Source organism: Neolamprologus multifasciatus, chromosome 3, assembly GCF_963576455.1.
Source record: "Neolamprologus multifasciatus chromosome 3, fNeoMul1.2, whole genome shotgun sequence".
Classification (NCBI taxonomy): Eukaryota; Metazoa; Chordata; class Actinopteri; order Cichliformes; family Cichlidae; genus Neolamprologus; species Neolamprologus multifasciatus.
In genome coordinates, this window is record NC_140441.1 from 19987590 (window position 1) to 20009826 (window position 22237).

The 22237-nt window shown below is 39.7% G+C and overlaps 2 protein-coding genes and 1 long non-coding RNA gene across 7 annotated transcripts; all 3 read left to right on the forward strand.

Moving 5' to 3' along the window:
• The first annotated feature begins 1679 nt into the window (after positions 1–1679).
• On the forward strand, positions 1680–10349 carry LOC146521943 (transmembrane protein 272-like). 5 transcript variants are annotated; one of them, XM_085153643.1, is made up of 7 exons: positions 1680–2263; positions 2390–3048; positions 5968–6018; positions 6354–6438; positions 6517–6567; positions 6660–6842; positions 8436–10349. In XM_085153643.1, the coding sequence occupies exons 4-7, from the start codon at positions 6369–6371 to the stop codon at positions 8612–8614; spliced, it is 483 nt and encodes a 160-aa protein (XP_085009769.1). In that variant the 5' UTR covers positions 1680–2263; positions 2390–3048; positions 5968–6018; positions 6354–6368; the 3' UTR covers positions 8615–10349. The 5 variants fall into 5 exon arrangements, with proteins under 5 accessions (XP_085009769.1, XP_085009770.1, XP_085009771.1 ...); XM_085153644.1 differs by having other exon boundaries at positions 2390–3013; XM_085153645.1 differs by having other exon boundaries at positions 2390–2797.
• An 11-nt stretch (positions 10350–10360) lies between these two features.
• LOC146521944 (transmembrane protein 272-like) lies at positions 10361–12918 on the forward strand. Its single transcript, XM_085153654.1, is given in 3 exon segments — positions 10361–11203; positions 11347–11511; positions 12294–12918. Coding segments are annotated over 3 exon segments (546 nt in total). The 5' UTR covers positions 10361–11037; the 3' UTR covers positions 12509–12918.
• Positions 12919–15746: 2828 nt separating this feature from the next.
• On the forward strand, positions 15747–21514 carry LOC146521945 (uncharacterized). The gene is made up of 3 exons (XR_014870890.1): positions 15747–16830; positions 20438–20566; positions 21375–21514. It is a non-coding gene; the product is annotated as an uncharacterized LOC146521945 (long non-coding RNA).
• The last annotated feature ends 723 nt before the right edge of the window (positions 21515–22237 follow it).

Here is a 22237-nt window from a genome sequence, read left to right on the forward strand (position 1 = left end):
CAACTCATTTATGTCACCTAAAAGGTAAACCTGTTTCTCCATCACCTGTTCAGCTCTGATGATTCAGTAAGGACATCTCCTGGTTTCATCTTCATGTTTCCCTCTCACCAGATCACCAAACCGACATCATGACCAGCAGCTTTTTTGCAGCTGTGGCTCCAGCAAACCTCAGCTGATACTAGAAATTAATATTAAATAAATTCTAACAACAGCTGATCAAGCTTAAACGTGCTGCTGTTGTTTAACACGACATCGGCTGGTTTCCTCTTTCTGGCGCAAAGTGGGCGATAAACAAACAAGAGAGCCGATCAGCTGATCATTGATCAGTTTTCATGATTGAAGTAGAAACGGGAGAGGGAGGGGGGAGAATGAAAGAAGAAGAGGCAGCTGTGCAGCGTAAAGACAGAATAACTCCAGCTTTGTGTCTTTTTCATTGTAGCTGAAGTCCGGGACAGACTGTTCCTTTTCGCCTCAATAAGAAACGCGTAATATTTTCTCTGAATACCAGACGGGACGGTTGGCAACTCTAATAACTTATGAACAAAATAAGGTTCAACATCATTAACTTCATAGCACCCACCCAGCTGTATAGAAACTCCGTCATGCTAGCTAGTACGCAGTATGGAAAAAGTCAGAATAACGAAAATAAACTGCACCTAAACTTGGTTTATATCTGACCCAGATAGACTGCAGGTCACAACTTCTTACCTGAAGTTCAGTTCACACTTGGACCGGCGGCCGCCTCGGGTCTCTTTTCCTTCTGCGTCCCCTTTCCCTCATCCACCTGCTGCCTCCACCACTTGCCAATGTTACAGAATCTGTGGTGGAAGCGCCGCGATAGCCACCACACGAAGTAACGAGTAACGACCCTATCTAAATCCCAGTAACAACTAACGCGTTCCTGATTTTGGCATAATAACTAGTTACCGTGCTCGTTACCACAATAATAACGTAGTTACTGTAACGCGTTACTTAATAACGCGTTAGTCCCAACACTGGTAAGCACAGATGCACTTTCCTTCTTGAGCTGACATACATTACACAGTGCAGGAGAACGATGATGTCATTCTGACATTATAAACAGTTAACAGTTTGCTCATTTCTCCCGACACTGTACCACTAACGTATACACAGTTACATGCACTACATTAGTTTGTGTTAGCTAACATGTTGTGAGGGGATCGTCAGTCGGCCACCGTCAGAACAACAACCGGGGCTGTGTATGAACGCCACCCATTTTTCTGAGTGAAATATCTGCATAAACATTGATTACAGTTTCTCCCCTCCGCTGTACTAAGTGTAACTAACTTGTACACTTCAAATATATCAGTGATATTGGCAGGCGGCTAGCATCTGTAACACAGCTCCGCTTAACTGCCTTGAAAAACTCTGAAATAGTAGAACAATAAAATAAAATGCAACGAACCCATCTGGGATGATCCTGCGATCAACACGTCAATTCACCTAGTATACTGTAACATCGTGAAACACGTTCATTCCTATATAACATTATAAGCTAACAAGCATGCTAACCGCTAACCGTAACTGTACCATAACTGTTTTCCTGTAAAAATAGTAGACACCAAACTATTTCTCTTTTTGTTACTCACCTTCTGCTCTTCCATTGATAAATAGCATCTTCGGGGACCCCTCCGCCACGCAAAAAATCACTTATATCCACCATATTTAGTGAATTAGTTCTCCACCTGCCAAACTGGACACATCGCTGTCACCGAAGCTGGAAGCCTGCAGGTGCCCACCTCAAAATTCTGAGATTAAAGTCAGAATTCTGAGATTAAAGTCAGAATTCTGAGAAAAAAGTCAGAATTCTGAGATTAAAGTCAGAATTCTTTTTTTTTTCCCCAGTGGCCCTAATCCTCTTCCGTAGATATCATTTCATTCTTGTCAAAGGTTTATTTGCATGACTCACAAACAGAGACAATTGAAAGGTACAAATGTGTTGTGCATGAAACGAATTCAAACGTGCTGCAGATGTGTGTCACAAGTTGATCTGGCTGTAGGCTGTGGCACTTGGCCAGAGGTGGCGCTGGTTGATTCGAGTCCATGTTAGTGCACAAAGTAAACTGCTCGCTTTAGTTGTGAAGCAAAAACGCTGAAACCGGAGAAATAAAACGTGCGAGGGGAACGATAACGACGACAAGAGTCTCCCGATCGTTTACTCTTGCTGTCCTGTGAACAACATCGGCGTGGTGTTAATTGTTTGCTGTTTTCGCGATCGCGTCGCGCATGAGGATATCACCAGGTAAACTCGAAACATTTTTAAACATTTTGTTGTTCAACAGCATCAAGACTGACGGAGTGTGTTTGGGATAACCTCACAAGTGTCACAGATGACACATTTGGCGTGTTTTTGCTGATTTCTCGGTAGCAGCTCCTGAAACGCAAGACTGCCACACATCTGTTCGACCAACGCCAGTTGATCTAAACGCCAGTAGATCTGGAGAACACCGGCAGTCAGTGAGAGCTTGGCATCCTAAGTTTTTAAGTTCTTATCGTTTCTTTTCGTTTCTATCGCTGGCATGTGTTTTGGTTGAAGGAAGTGACAGTTTTCTTACAAAGTGACGCTGGCTTGTTTCCAAAGATGTGGGCGAGGCCGTGAGTCAGCCGAGGATTGTTTACTCCCGCGACGAACTGTTACAGCTTAACTTATGATGGTGAGGACCTCACCTCATGTATGCCGGATTTTATACATAGAGACTCTAACAGAACGAGTGAGAAGAGGAAGAGGAAAAGAGGGAGACGTAGACGTGTTAAATTGCGTCTGAGGAGACAACAGGTCAGTCGGTTTCCCCTGCCCTCTGTTATCCTTGGAAATGTTCAGTCTCTTAGGAACAAGCTGGATGAACTCCAGGGAAACGTCAGGTTCCAGAAAGACTTCAGGGACAGCTGTGTAATGGCTTTTTGCGAGGCATGGCTGACGGAGCTGGACCAGGACGCCGATTTTTCAATTGACGGTTTTGGAGCTCCCTTTCGCCGGGATCGGGATGCACGGGTAACAGGGAAATCTCAAGGAGGGGGAGTATGCTTGTATGTGAACAAACGTTACTGTAGCGCTGTGACTGTTAGAGAGTGTATTTGTACACCAGTTGATCTTTTATCCGTGTCACTGCGCCCTTTTTTTTTTTTTTTTTTTATCTCCCTCGTGAGTTTCCACAACTTTTTATTACCGTGGTTTACATTCACCCGAGGGCTCACCCCGCCTCCACTTGCAGCATCATTTCAGACGTAGTGCAGAAGCTGCAGGCGCTCTCTCCTGACGCACCAAACTTTATAATGGGGGATTTTAACCATGTCTCTCTTAAATCAACTTTGGGCAATCTGTATCAATATGTATCCTGTCCTACCAGACGGGATAAAATGTTGGACCTTTGTTACGGATCGGTGAAGAATGCTTATAAATCCCTCCCGCTTCCTCCTCTGGGATCTTCTGACCATAACTGTGTGCATCTTCTGCCCATCTATAAAACTGTCTTAAAACGAGAGAAGACAAAGACTAAGGATGTTGACATATGGTCAGAAGAATCTGTGCTTACCTTGCAGGAATGTTTTAAGTGTACAGATTGGAAAGTTTTTATTCAGTCTTGTGGAGATGATCTCGACGCTCTGGTGGATGTTACTAGCTCTTATGCAGTATTTTGTAAAGATATGATTATACCCCGTAAGCGTGTTAAAGTCTACGCTAACAATAAGCCATGGGTCACTAAAAGCGTCAAATCCTGTTTAAGGAAAAAGAGACAGGCCTTTAAAGAGGGGGCTGTTACTGATTTTCAGACAGCCACCAAGGAACTGAAAATCGAGATCTTGAAAGCAAAACAGAGCTACAAAAACCTTGAAAGCAAATTTGCTGCAAAATTTTTTGGGTCTGCCTGGACTTGCATAAAAACCATAGCAGGGTTTCAAAATCCCCAGAGCAGCAGTCAGATCATTTTAGATGGTTTTAATTCAGACAGAGATTTTGCAAATGCTTTAAATATGTTTTATGCTCGTTTTAGTTCTTCTGATTTTAGCGAGGATATTTTGGAACTGAGACAGAAACTGAGAGATACTCAGCACTTTATCATTGAACTCAGTGATGTCAAAAAGGCCTTTCATACAGTCAATGTGAACAAAAGCCAGGGTCCTGATAATATTAGTGGCCGCCTAATTAAATCTTGTGCTGACGAACTCAGTCCTATATTTCAGGTTATTTTTAATAAATCCTTTCAAACACAACATGTGCCCTCTCTTTGGAAAGAAGCAGTCGTGGTTCCTGTCCCTAAATCTAGTCGTCCAAAAATTCTAAATGACTTCAGGCCTGTTGCCCTCACTTCAGTTGTGATGAAAGTCTTTGAAAAAAATCATCAGAAATGTGATTATGAAAGAGACTGAACATCAGCTGGATCTAATGCAGTTTGCATATAGGCCCAATAGAGGAGTGGAGGACGCACTTTTGACTTTACTAAATCTGATTCTTAAACATGTAGAGAGTAAAAGGACTTTTGCAAGACTTCTTTTCATTGATTTTTCTTTGGCTTTTAATACAATACAGCCCCATATTTTAATTAAAAGACTTTTAGAACGGTTTGAAATCAGGAAAAACCTGGTGGGCTGGATTTTAGATTTTTTAACTGACAGGTCACAAAGAGTGAGAATAAATGGGGTTCTGTCTGACCCAGTGTTCTCCTCCACAGGTTCTCCTCAAGGGTGTGTCTTACCTCCCTTATTATTCATTCTCTATACAAACATGTGTCAGAGCAGACATGAAAACAGGGTCATTATTAAATATGCAGATGACTCTGTTATTGTCAGCTTACTGAAAGAGGGTGAAACTAACCACGGTCCAATCATTGATGACTTTGTTCAGTGGTGTGAGGAGTCTTATCTCCAGCTGAACATATCTAAAACAAAAGATATGGTGATTGATTTTAGGAAACAACAAAATGGGCACGGAGTCACTTTAATTAAAGGTCAGAAAATAGAGGAAGTACAATCATATAAATATCTTGGGACCATAATCAATGAAAAACTGAACTTTGATCAAAATTGCAAATCAGTTTGTAAAAAGGGTCACCAGCACCTTTATTGTCTTAGGAAACTTGCTCATTTCCACATTGACCAAAAAATTTTAACTTTGTTTTATCGTTCTTTTATTGAGTCTGTTTTATCCTTTTGTTTGGTGGCATGGTTTGGTCAGACCTCTGTCACAGAGAAAAACTCTCTAAATCAGATAGTGAGATGGTCCAGTTGTCTGATAGGTGAGCCACAGTCTTGTTTAGCCTCCCTGTACTCTAAGCAGGTACAGAGGATGGCTTTATCAATCCTTAAAAATGGTTCCCATCCTCTAAGGGGTGAATTTCAGCTTCTTCCCTCAGGACGGAGGTTTATAAAAATAGCTTTGTCCCCGTTGCTGTCACTGAATTAAATAATAACTGTTTTTGATTCGAAATATTAAAATGACTATATATGTGCCACAGTGAGATTTATATCTTTACTAGGTATGTGTGTTTTTAAAATGATGCCAAATGCTGTCATTTTTTTCTGTAAAGCAAATTTACCTTGCCTATGGGTATAAATAAAGTTACCTTGACCTTGACCAGACTTAGCACTTTGAAGCTTTGATTTTAAATTTGCTCAGGTAAACTTGTTTTGACCTCCAACAGTCTGAATGTTGTATTTAAGCCTTCACATCTGGGTTCAGTCAAATTGTTTTGATTTGATTAATTTTATCCCCTTTTCACTCCTACTGAAAATTATTAAATATATTATAGATAACCTCGGTCAGGGGCAATTAAACATGTTCATGCATAAGCAGAAGTCAAAATGAAATAGGAAGTCAAATCTATGTTTGCTGAGAAAATACAAATGAGCTCAGGATTAAAAACGAGAAGAGAAATGAGGAAAAAAAAGTCACTCAATTCGGAAGTTAAGACCAGTATTTAAATAACGTGAACTCTTCTTAATCCCCAGATGTTCTTCTAATTTTCATAGACAAGGTTCGAGGAAGAGGGACTCAAGAAGGTACAGCATCACCTTTACAACATTTTTACCATTATTTATGACTAACTCATCTCAAAAAGTCTTCCCGGTGAAAATGGCTCAGTTTAAAGTTTACTTGGTTATCTGGTCAGATTCACTGCGACTGTTTATGTTTACACTAGTAAACATGAACAGTTGTTAAAAAAATAACATGAAATTTACTGCAAATTTTATGTCTTTGTTTGTGTTGCTATTTCATATATCATGAACAAAGAGTGACACTTGTTTTCAAATATCACCTGCCTGACAGCTTTCTATGTGCAGTGTTGTGATTGTTGTGAACAGAGCTGGAGCTTCTGTGTCTTTCCCTTTTAAAGTTATCATTGGAGACGATGCCTGACGCTGACACTGACACGTTTCGGCAAATCCGCAGACCTCCTAAACCTCCATGTGTGGTTGTAGGTAAGAACTGGTGCCACACTGACCTCACATCAGCAGACGCTCCTGATGACTTTAACATGTTTTCTGTTTTTGCTTCAGGATGTTTCCAGGTGATTTTGTGCGTCATGCCCATTGCTCAGTTCATCATTGGTAAGCACAGGTGCACTCACTGTTACCAAGATGTATATATTTTTATGAATTTATGAAGTGCGGAGTTCAGTAATGTTTCATGTGTCAAAAAGGAGCATTGTACCAGTTTGACTGCCCCAGGCAGCGCTACATTCCCATCTACCTGCTGGTGATGGGAGTGGTCTCCATTCTGCTGGCTCTGCTCTCCATCCTTCCGTGTTGCGCAGGCTTTGGCAACCACAGCAGTGCCTGGACCTGCCTCGTCTCACTCTTCTTCTTCTGCTGGTTCATTGCTGGTAAGCTGAAAGATTCAGATGGCTGACTAATCTGTGGACAAACTAAGCAAACCCAATTTCTACGAGCAGAAAGCAGCTTTTTTTTTTTTTTTGCTTTCCAGAAAGCAAATGTCAGAGTCAGCACGTAGGTAAAACCTTCAGACGTGTTCACACAGTTACTTCCTGCTATTGTTACTCATATGTTACTTCTATTGGTTTCCTTAGTTATCTCCATCAGACCACACTATGTATGTGTGTTGTTACAGTAAACTGACATTGGATTTTGATTAATTAGGAAGTAAGAGCTTGTTGTCTGAGACTGAAAGTCTGCACTTCAGTCACATCTTGATAGTTTCATTTTAAATTAACTCTGCTGGTGAACAGAGGCAAATAAAAAAAAAAAGTGTGATTGTTCAAAAACATTGTTTTCATGTATGAAAGTTCCTGATATCGGTGATGAACTCACAGTGACCCATGTTTCAGTTCTCCTGTTTGTTTTTGGTTTTATAACCTGTAGCTTTAAAGTTTGGTTTCACTCTAGGACATCTCACTGACCTAATTTTTACATATATAACTATTCAAATAAAGCAACTGCAGAAAACATTTTCCATCACTTTTGAAAAAGACAAATATATTAGGTGTACCATAATTTTATTGGGATATAATTTCCAGAGGTGGGAACTAATGCTTTACTTTACTTGAGTATTTATTTTTCTGACAACCTTTTACTTTTTCTATGATGTGTTTTGATAAATGATGTATTTTTATATTGTGAAATGTCCTGTAACGTAAACTAAGCTATACTAGCTTTGTGTTACTCAAAGAGTTGCATGAAGATACTGAGCAGTTTTGTGCAGGATAAACAGGTTAGCTTGCATTAATGTGGTTCATTCACAGTAGATCAACGTGTTGGACCGCTGCACAGTGGCTGTGGTGGACAGTGTTGGGTTACATTAAGTGTAGCAGAGATTAATTTACATTTAAGCTGACGACACTTAGATTTATTGGTTGAAATCAACCTTTTTACCAACCTTATGTTGTCTAGTATAAAGACAACATACAGTAGGGTGAACATCTTTATTTTAACTTTACTTTATTGATTTATATAGCACTCTTCACAGGATAAAAGCCACAAAGGGCTTCACAATAATATAAAGCATCTGCTGACATCTTGTTAAATTCAGTTGTGTAAATCTACAAAGAGCAGCAGGTCAGCTGATCACAGGCTGCACACTAAGAAAATCTACTGAAGCTGATCAGAAATTATTGTCAGTTGTGAATATTTGCGTCACCTTGAGCCACGACAACAGATCTTAGTGCTCCTCCACCCCTCTTTTACTGCTTACAGTTTAGATTGAATTAACAACTATACTCTCATTTACTAATATTATTCTATTAATATATTAATATAACAGAAGGTCCTGTTACCTGTGCATATAAATGATTAGTAGAATTGTGATTCAAAGAGCTACTTACTTTCCTACTTTCAGAGCCTGGACGTTTTTACTTATACTTGAGTAAAAAAGTGGGTTCAGTACGAATCAGATGAATGCACACTGCTCATGAAACTCTTCACTTCTATATTAAACATTTTATTTTTGCTCTGTCTTTCAGGAAATGTGTGGATCTACTCCGTCTATGAACCCAACTACAATAAGACAGTAAGCAGGGATGTGTACTGCAACAAGACGCTCTACCTGTTTGCCTTCTGGACCACCAACATGACCTACGTCCTGTTCGGCTTTTTGCTTTTCTGTACCTGTTGTCCGTGGACTCTGTGTGGTGAAAATTAAAATACATACACAAAATATTTTATGGTGCAGACTTGAGATCAGCGACCCACATTTACATACTGCTAGGATGGGCTGAATTTTAACAGTCAGGGGCACAAGCTCAGTAACCTCTTATTGGTTTGACTTGTCTGCATGTGTAGAGCTCTGTCTTTACATTAGTCTTCCCCTGTGCCATGAATTGAGTGCAGAAAATATCAACAGATATTAAAGATATTAATGTCACTGAGCTAGATGCAAAGATAGGAAGTGTGAACAAACTATATCATGGGAACAATAAACTACCACGTTGTAACTGGTTCCCTTCATAAGAGAAAAATAAAAATATTTCAGTCTTTGTTTGCCGTCATCACTTTTTAATTAAATCTCTCCACCTATGTTAGATTTTAATTCCTATAACTGTCATGTTGTGTCAAATTTGGCTGATTTAAAAGTTTTATGTACCTAATTTGATTAAACTGACCTAAGATTCCATGACTTTGTCCACAAAGAGGATTTCAACACAAAAAATAAATTAGATTCATCTGCATTCATTGTGTGTTTTATTCAACGTTTTTTTCTTGGTTTTAAAAATAGCCGGTCATTAGAAATTAATGGGAGAGGCAATTAGCGTAAATAACTCAGTACAGGTACATGCCCATTTGTTACATGTACACTCACAAGCAAGCACCTATACATGTGCATAAACACACATACATACACACATACAGACACCTTGGGTTACTTGGGAAACACTACGCGAACCTTAGTGCCCAGGAGAGCCTCTCTTCTACAGGAATAGCTCACAGGTCACTGTGTGGCACCATCACAGCAGGTCAATACACCTTAATTGAGACTCTACATATTTGAGCACTACACTGGTGAGGAGGAGAGAGGCCAGGAAACTGACAGAATATAATCTGACCAAGAAATGACTGATGAGGAAGAATTCAGTGATGAAGAGGAGCTGAGGCTGCTGTCAGATTTAAGTCAAAAAAGGGAACTTTTTTTGGCTTTTAGCTTAAAATGTCATCAGGATTAACACAGAATGTGCCGTACCCTGGACTGTTGACATCAAATCCTGCTCAAAACCGTAGTGATAAATTTGACCAACCTGGAGGGGAAACAGTTTTAGTACAGCAATTGGAAGGAGGTAACCCAGAATGACACCAAAGACATGGTTAAATTAGAAATATACTGCAATCAGTATTTTGGATCTTAGTTTTGATCAAAAACAGAGCTGTGGGGGGATTTCCGGCATGTCACGGTCTCTGCTTTCTATTGTTTTGTTGAACAAAAACAAAACTAAAATTTCCAAAACAATTTTTTTAAAAGTGCTTTGTAGTTTTTATTTGTGGTAATATCACTGTTATACAAACGATTATCTGAGTAAATGGCTTGTGAATCCTCATGGCAAGTCCTTTCAGCGCAATGAGACCCTGTAACAGGAAGTTCAGACAACAACACATTCATGTGTGAACACTTTGCCAAGTTCTCGTGCAAACATTCTTTTCTTGTCCTTCAAACAAGACACACAGGCAGGTAGTGCTGCAACAAACTATTTAAACTAACACGCTTTTTATTGCTGTCATATAATACATCTGTTTGGGTTTTTTTTAAGGCAGCACGGTGGCACAGTGGTTAGCACTGTTGCCGCACAGCAAGAAGGTCCTGAGTTCAATTCCACCATCAGGCCGGGGTATTTCTGTGTGGAGTTTGCATGTTCTCCCCGTGTTTGTGTGGGTTCCCTTCCTCCCATTGTCCATTGCCACTAGGTGTGAATGTGAAAGTGAGTGCGAACGGTTGTCTGTCTCTGTGTGTTGGCCCTGTGACAGACTGGCGACCTGTCCAGGGTGTACCCCGCCTCTCGCCCTATGACAGCTGGGATAGGCTCCAGCGCCCCCTGTGACCCTGAAAAGGATAAGCGAATGGATGGATGTTTTTTTTTTTTTTTTAACTACATGAAACACACATAAAGTTTAAACCTTTCTTTTTTGTCTATTACATGTTGGCTTTGGCACGTATTGGTAAATGGCCTGCATTTGTATAGCGCTTTACTCAGTCCTTAAGGACCCCAAAGCGCTTTACACTACATTCAGTCATTCACCCATTCACACACTGCGGATGGCAAGCTACGTTGTAGCCACAGCTGCCCTGGGGCGCACTGACAGAGCCGAGGCTGCTCTGGCGCCACCGGGCCCTCTGACCACCACCAGTAGGTAAACATGGGGTTAGTATCTTGCCCACGGATATTTGGCATGCAGCCAGGAGGCAGTGTGGGATCGAACCACCGACCTTCTGATTTCTCTTTCACAGACTTGTGAACACTGTTTGTGATCTGCCTTGTTTCTCTGTTCATTTGTCATTTACCTGACAGTTAAAGACAGCCTGAGCTCATCTCACAGCTTCCTTTGTGTCTCTGTAGGTTTCATTTCTAACTAGTCACGATGCCAGAGAGCAATAGATCTCAACACACTTGGATACCTCGAGTATAAGTAAGAAAGTGATTTTGAACAGTTTTGCACACATCTGCAGGTGCTGGTGTCATCTGCCTTCCTTCAGGGTGTATCTATGGGATTTTTCTCATCATGTTTATTGTTCAGGGGATAGTTGGTAAGTGAGAGACGCACTTTATTCAGACTGAATTTATTTAAATTCATTTTATGTGTTGGAAGGAAAATTTGAAAAATCAAATAACAAGAACTATGCAACAACGACTTGACAGTTGTCTTCATTTTCATCCTTGTGCTCTGTAGGATGTGTGTACTTTAATGACTGTCCAAGGGCGCCCTCCATTCCCGTCTTTATGGTTATTTGTGGATTCATACCTGTCTTCTTGGGATTGAGCTGGTGTAAGAACAGGTGCAATATTTTCTGCGACTGTCTGTTCCTCTACCTCTATTTTGCCTGGTTCATCATCGGTAAGTATCCTGGTTCTGGATCACTTGACCCAGCATTTTGAGGAACTTTGTTTTGAGCAGCCTTATTTAACAGCTCACTTTCTGTTAAAATCAAGTTTTGTTCCACGCTTCTACTTTTGGGTCCACAAGTACAACTCCACAAAGTGTGTATCGTCAGATTGTGGCAGTAAGCTTGAAGTTAAATTCAGCTTCTTAACAGTGAAGGTTGCTGTTGTAATACACAGCCAGGCACTGCAGTACATACCCGATGTGATGTATGTATATAGTATTTCTCAAAGACCAAGTAAAGCTTGACTAATGACTAATGAACTCATGACTAAAATTAGACCAAAAACAAAACTTAAAGCTAAACTATTTTTGGAAAAATGATACCATTATTGCCCTGTGGTTGCTGAAAATGCAAGCCTGTCACTTCAGCCTCCAAACTGCTCTAAATGCTCACTTTATGATTTTTTCTACTGTTGGCTCTGTACAGCACAAACTGTCAGTTTATGAGAGGTAGCCAATCAGAAGAAAGTTGGCTGTTTGAAAATTAAACTAAATCATTATAAATAATTAGCCACTCTAGAATGAGATTAAATTAAGTCATGCAGCTTTTAAACACAAATAGAGATCAATGATAACCTGGCTATGAGTTCAAACATCTTGTCTGAAAAGTCATTTATATTAAGGTTTACTAAATGAAAGTTTTTTAATGCAAGAATTAATGCATTACGGCAATGTTTGTTGTTGCCAAGCATGATCAGACCTTATTTTCTGAGATCTTCTTTACATTTTTCCAGGTAGCATAATCGTCTACTCCATCTATGAACCCGACTACAACAAGAATGCTACAGACACCGATCACTACTGCAACAAGACGCTCTACCTGTCTGCATTTTGTTGCATCACCCTGACCTACGTCCTCACAGGCGTTTATGTTTTCACTTATTTTTTTTCTCTCTGCACCAACCAGATAGTTTACGATGATGAGGATCGGCCACTGCTGTGGAGCTAATCATATGAATGTGTGTACGCTTGTGTGTTCCCCACCTCCTCTTAAACCAGTAGACCAATACTGATGAAACAGATTAGAATGGTGCCACAATAAAATATATCACACTGTATGAACATATACTACTACTACTAATAATAATAATACTAATGGTGTGGACTGAAATAAAATCATAAGCAAACAACAGACCAAATATTATATTAATATTTTAATCTGTTCTTTATTTAGAACATCATACATTTAAGGAAGAAGTGAACATGACTTATTGAGATACAGAATTCGGTTAAGACACTGATGACCTATCATAGCAGAGTAAATGATCATGATTTTCCCTATTTAACAAACGTATCTAAGTTTTGTGTTAATGAAATGTGGGATTTTGTTTATTTTCCAACATTCATGCCGTTTCTTTTTGGTTTAATTTTAAGTCAACATAAATAAATAAATAAATAAATAAATAAATAAATAAATAAATAAATAAATAAAAGGCTGCCCTTTTTATTACCCTGTTACATCTTCTGCAATTTTTTGTCAACAATAAATTTAATAAATTGGTAGGAGAAGTATTTTGGAAGAGCAGAGATTTCGTGCTGCACAGAAACACATGTCAAACAGGAAAGGCTCAGTGGGTTTGGATAACAGCACAATGCTCCGGAGTCTGTTGTAGTCAGCACTATCCTCTATGCTGTTGCATGCTGGGGCAGCACGTTGAGGGTTGCAGATGCCAACAGACTGAATAAACTCATCTTCAAGGCCACTAATGTTGTGGGGATGGAGCCAGACTCCCTTAAGGTGATGTGGGAGAGGCAGATGTTGTCCATGATAAGGACAATACTGGACAATACCTCCCACCCACTCCGTGATGTTCTGGCCAGTCACATGGAGCAGGTTCAGTGACAGACTGAGATTACCTACATGCAATGTTACGCTTAAATGCAGATGTTGCTCTCAACCTTGGTGTTTTTCTAAGCATTTGTACTGTGGTGAGTACTTTGTACTGAGCCCAACATAAATAACTTATATAATAACCAATCAATATAAGTTAAGATTGAAGCAGCCACTGATCCATTTTTTCATCCTGAGACCAATCTTTTAATTTAATCAAAGTAAAGTTAACTTTTAATTCTTATTTTTATTGATAAAGTTAAAGAGAAAACATCAGAGGAATTAATCATCCATGTAACTGAGTCACTATACAGGAACATAAACAGTACCTTCGTTTGGTGTTTCAGAAAGTTGTTAATCTCAGACCTGCAGAGCGTCTGTTTTAAACACTGAATATAGTCAGCTGCATGAAGAAGAGATTTTCTCTGAGCATTAAAAAAAAGCCTAATGGAAGGTCAAAGGTCGTCACTTGATGGCTGAACTAAAAACTTTCATCTGGAATTCTTTCACATGTGTTTTTCCAATGGTGTGTTATTTACCACAAAGTAATTCAGAGTCATTCATATCAGAGCAACCAGAAAGGATAATACATTTTTAGATATACAACTTTCTACAGGACTAAATATATTACGACCTTTACTCTTCCTGATGTTTCTGAAATGATGTCTCTCTCAGTGCGTCAACAGAACATCTGGCACAGGACAGCTGTGGTAAAAGAAATTGAAATAAAATGAAAGAAAGGAATTTTCTCCAAACATCTGGACCCAGGAAACCCAGCTTGGGCCTGATGGTCTTCTTCACAAGTTTTCCCCCCAGCGTGAATGTAGCTGTTGATAATAATGTGGACTGTTATTAAAGGGTACATGAAACGCTTAACACATACAGGCTAATTTACATCACAGAGCTCTGCTCTCAAATACTGACTTTAAGAAATAAGTGCTTAAAGTTAAAGATTTAAAAAATACTTAATGCCATCTTCCGTCAGTATGGTCTGTGATGTCATGTGGTTGGTTGGTTGGTTGGGGCTAACAGAATAACATTAATTTATTTTAGCTAAGTAGTAGCAGAATTGATAACTCAGAGGAACATAAGGACACTAAAGCTAAAAAATCTGTTTAAGGGGATCACTTTTGTGCTGTCAAGGCTTAAGAAACCAAGGTAATACTGTCCACTATCACTATCAGTCTCTTTAACAGTAAGTGGCTATTTCCTGTTTGGCTAGCTGCACTCAAACCGGAAATCCAGCTGTTAGCTGTAATCTTTGGGTTTATTTGTAAAACACTATGAATAAAAACGAAGGAGAGCGCCTTTCACACATCAGGCCTGGTGAAGCCAACAGAACCACATCATATGCAAAAAAGCTAAGATGAGATTCTTATTTTGCACAAGTGGATATGAACAGAATCGGTGACAATGAGCAGCCCTGGCCGAGTCCAAAACCCAGCGGAAACGAGTCCAACTTGTTGACAGCTATATGGACCAAGCACCCCATATAGTTAAAGCATATCCTCCAGTCCCCCTTCTTGAACATGGGAACAACCATCCTGTCTGCCAATCCAGAGGTGCCGCCCCTGAGCTCCACACAACATTGCAGAGGTGTGTCAACCAAGACAGCCCTACAACATCCAGAGCCTTCAAGAACTCAGGGCAAACCTCATCCACCCCAGGGATGCGAGAGACCCTGCTCATGCAGAGCACAGTATTTTTTGCCTTTGTCATCAGAACGTCAAGACAGTGTGACGACATTTCCTATCGTTAAATCCTCCCAAATACAACACAGCATCTGTTCCTTGGAGGATGCAGTGCTGGGGAATATAAAGTTTAAGCTAGCTATATAACTGAAAATACATTCTTTGCAACAACTTTTAGTGAAGAGAGAATGTGACTCGGGAGCTGTGAGAAAGAAAGTCTCACCTTACAGCAGTTTTGACAACCTAATGATTAAACTACAGGTTGTAAAGTCTTTCCTTGTTAACAATTTCTTGAAAAAAGAAAACATAGCTTGTGTTTTACTGGGAGACATAAGCATGGTAGTTTGTATTGTAGAGTTATCAGACACATTGTGGATAATCATGGAGTGATTGTTTTTCTCTCAATAATGACTTATTGATTTTATGGATGCTACATTTCTCCAGAAGAAAGCTTTATCTGTGGCATGAAATACTACTGCACTAATGTTAAAGCAAAGCAGAGGCTGTAAATATGTAAATAATATGATTTATTGTGTTTCTCCACCCAGTTTGTGAATGCATACGTATAGAGAAGATAAGGACAGTGAGACACAATATTTTTCACAGTGTAGTTTGTGTGGTCTCCATTAGCAGGAGGAAAATTAGCTCATGTCAGCATTCATCAGCCAGTGTACTGTGTCAAAAAAGAGTCTATCAATCAAACAGGCCATACGTGGTTAGTCATAATTCACTGAACTTTCCATGAAAAGTGGAGGGAAGAACTTGGATGACAACAGCAGAAACATCTTGATAGTTAAAAACGTGTTTAACTGGTAATACTGGTTTATTCAAACTTTTGGTTTCTGCTCAGTTACTCTCTGTGCAAAAGTTCAGCCACTTGCTTGCTTTCTTGCTCATTTCATGTGTACAAACTGACATAATAACAATAATAGTAAAGTCTTATGTGCTGGTGTTCATATTATTTTGTTATTTTTGATATGTACTTTTCATTTCATTTCGTGTAATTCATGGAATTCAGAGTCCATCTTTTCTCATGTTCACTAAAAGCTCACATGAATCTGATTACTGAGCCAGTGTAGTTTTAATCTTTCTATACAACAGAACACTTTACCAGAGATGTGGAAGTGTGCCTTTGTTCTCCCCCTACTGAAAGGTGGTTCTTCAATGGTTAATGATTACAGGCCAGTTTCCAAAATCTCAGCTAAGGTTCATGACAAACTTTTTAATGATTAATTTCAAGTTTTCAAGTTTCAAATTTCACATTATATTGTGATGTACAGATAAACAGTGTATCCACATTTATCCATAATGAAATTGTTTGGCTCGTGCTCTTCAGGTTTACAGCTTTACATGAGCATATAGTTTAAAAGTTATCTGGATGACAATAGCATTTTATCTCCTTTCCAATCTGGTTTTAGGAAACTGCACAGTACTGTAACTGCTTCCCTGTGGCCTCATAGAGATGGCATAGAGAGGCCGGTATCCTGCAGGTTTTAGATGTGTCCTTGAGCCAACACAGCTGATTTAAATGACTAAATTACCTCTTCAACGTGTCTTGAAGTTCTCCAGAAGCCTAGTAATGAACTGATCATTTGATTCAGGTGTGTTGACCCAGAGTTACCTGCAGGACACCGGCCCTCGAGGCCTGGAGTTCGACACCTCTGATTTAGCTGTAACTTCACAGGAACGAGATGGGTGACAGAAACAGAACAGACAGTATCTGGTGATTCAGTGCACACAGATATAAAGGTAACTTCATGACACAAATGAGGAGTGCCGATTTAAAGGGTTAACAAACACAAATGAAAAGAGTTTTGATTAGGTCAGGGGTCGGCAACCTGCGGCTCCGCAAGGTTTGGGAAAATAAATTAGAAGTGTATTTTATTTATGTTAGTTCTTTTAACTTGTAGTTCTAAATTGGAAGATTATTGTGATATTGAAATATAAAAATAAATTTATATTCTATTATTTTTTCATTGCTCAAAATAAGCGTCACACTCGCGGAAGCCAATATACCAAACGCCGTGCATTTATCGAGACTTTCAACCCCAGGTAGGTCAATTACGGATCTTCGGATCCACATTATGTCAGCAGCTATTCTCCACCGTGAACTATGTTAAAAACAAACACCGCTCACGCCTCACAGATGACAACTTACGGTCCTGCGTAAAGATGAAAGTGACTTCGTACAGCCCCGATTTGCAAAGGCTGTGCGCAGAGGTTCGGGACCAGAAGTCCCATTGTAAACATATCACGGCAGACCCGACGATGTTTGCATGAACATGCTTTTCAGCATCTATTTATTGACCACTTTTCACACACGGTGGACGTACGCATACAGCCGGCTGTAGCTTTTCAGCTAACAGCCCGACACACACCAACACAAAAGCACAGAGAGCACAGACGTTAAGGCGGCGAGGCGTGATTGCGGGTGCAGCTCAGGTGCGTCCTCCCCCTGCAGCGGCGCTGCAGACCACGCCTCGCCACACACATTAACCAGATAAAATACATATTTAGCCAGAATTTTAGTGTTTAGTGTTTTGTTCTTCAATATTTTTTTTAAAAGCCAGGTCAAGGCTCCAAAAGCCCAAAGGCGATATAAGGGTGGCGGCTCACAAGTTTTTGTTTGCTACATGGATCATTTTAGTTCAGCTTTCCTTTTGTTATATTTCTTTAAGAGTTCAAAATGTGTTAATTACATAAATAAAATGTAATTTTCTCTGTAGCACTTCATGGATTTCATAAGCAACACACCTTAGTTGTTCACACAAAGCATAAAAGTAAAAAACAATATATACAGTGTTATCTTCATTTTAGATGTCAGAAAGTATTTGCGGCTCCCAGTGTTTTCTTTTGCTTGGAAACCGGCTCCAAATGGCTCTTTGGGTCTTAAAGGTTGCTGACCCTTGGAATCGGTCGTTGTTATTGCTTTGAAAAGGGTCTGCCCGTGTAAGCACATAAAGTACGGCTCCGACAAAGCTGCAAATTAGTAAGATTTTTTTTTTTTTTTAAAAATTATGCCTGTCCCGTTCGCCACTGTAGCAATCAGGTTTGATTGTCTGATTGTCAGTGTTGGGTAAGTTACTTTAAAATAGTAACTTAGTTACATTACTAGTTACTTCTATCAAAAGTAACTCAGTTACTTCAAGTTACTCGTTACTTTCAAAGTAACTAGTTACTAGGGAAAGTAACTTTGGTTTTACTCAGAATTCTCTTGTTAATGTGTTGCTTCCATAACTTTGCCAGTCTTCTAGCTTGCTTACTTGCCACAAGTGCACTGTGCCACCTACCAATAGAAAGGAAAAGATAATGTGCATATTTCCACGAGAGAAATCCCACGCCTGGACCGTCATTGACTGCTGCCATGATTCTAGCCTACGTCACAGCGTCATGTGCGCCTTTTACATCCAACACAAAAACTGCAGTCGTGGTGCTTTGATTGTACTCAGAACTCGGAAATTCTGCCTTCTGAATAGGAAGATGTAGGTAACACCAGACTGCAGATGAGCTGCATACAGAGCTGGACTGGGACATTTTGACTAGAGACTGGCCCGCCATTATAGGAAAAATCATAAAGCCTTTGAATGAAAACAAACGCTGTTGTGACAGTGATGAGTTTTGATGGTATATATGCATCAATCGTTTGTTGTAAGAGGCAGATAATTATTTTTTAAAAGCGAGACATTTTAAATGAGAATAAGAAAGAAAAGTATTTCTTTGTGCCCCCCTCTCCCTGTTAATGCCCTACCTGGCCCCCCTGGCAAAACTTTGCTAGATCCGCACCTGCACAGTTACCAGCTGTCAGCTACCTAAAAAAGGATCCTGGGGTTATTTGTCTCTCAGAAACAGTTCATAACTTCCCTTCAACTCATTCATGTCACCTAAAAGGTAAACCTGTTTCTCCATCACCTGTTCAGCTCTGATGATTCAGTAAGGACATCTCCTGGTTTCATCGTCATGTTTCCCTCTCACCAGATAACCAGATGACCAGCAGCTTTTTTGCAGCTGTGGCTCCAGCAAACATCAGCTGATACTAGAAATTAATATTAAATAAATTCTAACAACTGCTGATCAAGCTTAAAGGTGCTGCTGTTGTTTAACGCGACATCGGCTGGTTTCCTCTTTCTGGCGCAAAGTGGGCGATAAACAAACAAGAGAGCTAATCAGAGATCAGCTAATCATTGATCAGTTTCATGATTGAAGTAGAAACAGGAGAGGGAGGGGGGAGAATTAAAGAAGAAGAGGCAGCTGTGCAGCAAACACACAGAATAACTCCAGCTTTGTGTCTTTTTTCATTGTAGCTGAATTACGGGACAAACTGTTCCTTTTCACCTCAATAAGAAACGCGTAATATTTTCTCTGAATACCAGACGGGACGGTTGGCAACTCTAATAACTTATGAACAAAATAAAGTTCAACATCATTAACTTCATAGCACCCACCCAGCTGTATAGAAACTCCGTCATGCTAGCTAGTACTCAGTACGGGAAAAGTCAGAATAACAAAAATAAACTCCACCTAAACTTGGTTTATATCTGACCCAGATAGACTGCAGGTCACAACTTCTTACCTGAAGTTCAGTTCACACTTGGACCGGCGGCCGCCTCGGGTCTCTTTTCCTTCTGCGTCCCCTTTCCCTCATCCACCTGCTGCCTCCACCACTTGCTAACGTTACTGAATCTGTGGAAGCTCCGCGATAGCCACCACACGAAGTAACGAGTAACGACCCTATCTAAATCCCAGTAACGACTAACGCGTTCCTGATTTTGGCATAATAACTAGTTACCGTGCTCGTTACCACAATAATAACGTAGTTACTGTAACGCGTTACTTAATAACGCGCTAGTCCCAACACTGCTGATTGTCAATTACTGCCTGAAGGCCAAGAAAAATGCCCAACTAGATTTATTCCTGAGTAAATGGGTTTGGCTGAGATTAAAGTTAAGCTTCATAATATATTAATCACTGTTATATTAAGAGGGGACGGCAGTAAAAACTCCAGACCTGTGACATTATCAAGTACGTTGGTGTTCCAATTGTACAAATCACGTGTCCATATTCGCTTTCTCGCTAAGTCCGGACATCCCTGCGAATTTACTACGTCTGGACTTCGCGAGAGAGCGAGTAAGGACTCGTATACTTGAGAATTGAGAAACGGCTTGAAGGGGTGTCCAAATTCACATCCTCCTGAGGACTCGGCCTTCGCAGGATACGTGGGGTAGGGGTTCGTTTTGATTATTGATTTTAAAATAAAAATTAAACTAGAACTAACAAGAATAAATGCATTACAGCAATATTTGTTGTTGCCAAGCATGATCAGACCTTATTTTCTGAGATCTTATTTACATTTTTCCAGATAGCATAATCGTCTACTCCATCTATGAACCCGACTACAACAAGAACGCTACAGAAACCGATCACTACTGCAACAAGACGCTCTGCCTGTCTGCATTTTGTTGCATCACCCTGACCTACGTCCTGACAGGTGTTTATGTTTTCACTTATTTTTTTGGTCGCTGCACCAACCAAATAGTTTACGATGATGAGGATCGGCCACTGCTGTGGAGCTAATCATATGAATGTGTGTACGCTTGTGTGTTCCCCACCTCCTCTTAAACCAGTAGACCAATACTGATGAAACAGATCAAAATGGTTTCACAATAATATATATCATATCAAATATATCAAACTATAATGGACTATATACTACTGTGCAAATTCCCTGCTGACTCGGCCTCAGGATGTCTAGAGGCAAGAATCAAGCGCACCAGTGATCATGTGCGCATCACGCAGAGGGAGAGTGAGAGACGAAAAGCAGCAGCAGAGCATGGCAGTTGTATCGCAGTTTGTGTGATTCCGTGTGCGTTAATGAGACTGTAAGTGTTATTACCTTTGACAGGTTAACTGGTATGATAATAGTTATAGTTGTTTGTGTATGTTCAAGCTAAAGTTATGCCTCAGTACACTGCTATCACGTTAGTAGGTTTATTTAATTATTTAATTAATTAGCACTAAGTTAATACCAGTGGCCAGAATCTCCTCCAATGACTATATCCCGCGGTTAAAGGATTTTTCGGTTGTTTATTGTTTAGTTTAGCTGTTGTTAGCTTGCCACATTCTTGCATAGTACTAGCAACTGGGAAGATATGTGCTATTTAGCCAACTTCTGGTCTTACGGCGACCCCTTGTGGACATAGTAAAATATTGCTGTGTCTGAGTAGATGATGTGTTCTGATTGTTGCTTAGTTATCTTTGACCCTGGTAATTATAGTATTACCTGTTTCTGTTTCCAGACAACCATGCTTATAGTCACCTATACTGCATCTACCACAATTATAAGTGCATATCTGGCTGTATCACAGTTGGATTTATCCTGGCAAGCCCTGCTGTAACCAGTTCTTCTGTGAAGCTTCATTAAAGACGGTGAACTAAACTCCTGGACTGCTGCAGTCTTTCTGACCGAAGACTTAGGCCAGACTTGTATACCCAGCACTTCCAGTATAAATATATTCTACACTACTACTAATAATAATGATGCTGGCTGTAATAAAATCATAAACAAACAACAGACCAAATATTATACAAATATTTTCATGTGTGCTTATATACAGAACATAATACATTTAATGTTGGTTAATACAGCAACATGCAGTTTTTGATCTTTTGTTAGAGAAATCTTACTATTAACAATTCATACAGATGACTCGTCATAGCAGAATAAATTATCATGATCTTCCCTGTCTAACAAACGAATATATTTGGTGTTATTAAATGTGTGATTTTATTTATTTTCCAATATCCATGCTGTTTCTTTCTTCTTCTTCTTGTAAGTAAATAAATAAAATGGGACAACCTGCTGTTGATTGGTTCTTGTTGTTTTGAGACAGCAGCTTTGATCATTGATGTGTGGTGTAGATTTAAGCTGCTTCAAACTTCTCTTGTACCTCCGCTAGTTTGTAAGTTAACACCAGAGCACTATTACATTTCTTAGTTGTTTATCATGCTAAACACCCCTTTTTTTATTTTATTTTATTTCATTTTATTTTATCGTTTTGCTTTGCTCTATGCTGTATGAGAAAACAGACTTCTACCCTGTGGGGCAAGGAATCGCCTAATATTTGAAGGCCACTAGATGTCCCCCTAATGCCTCTACATC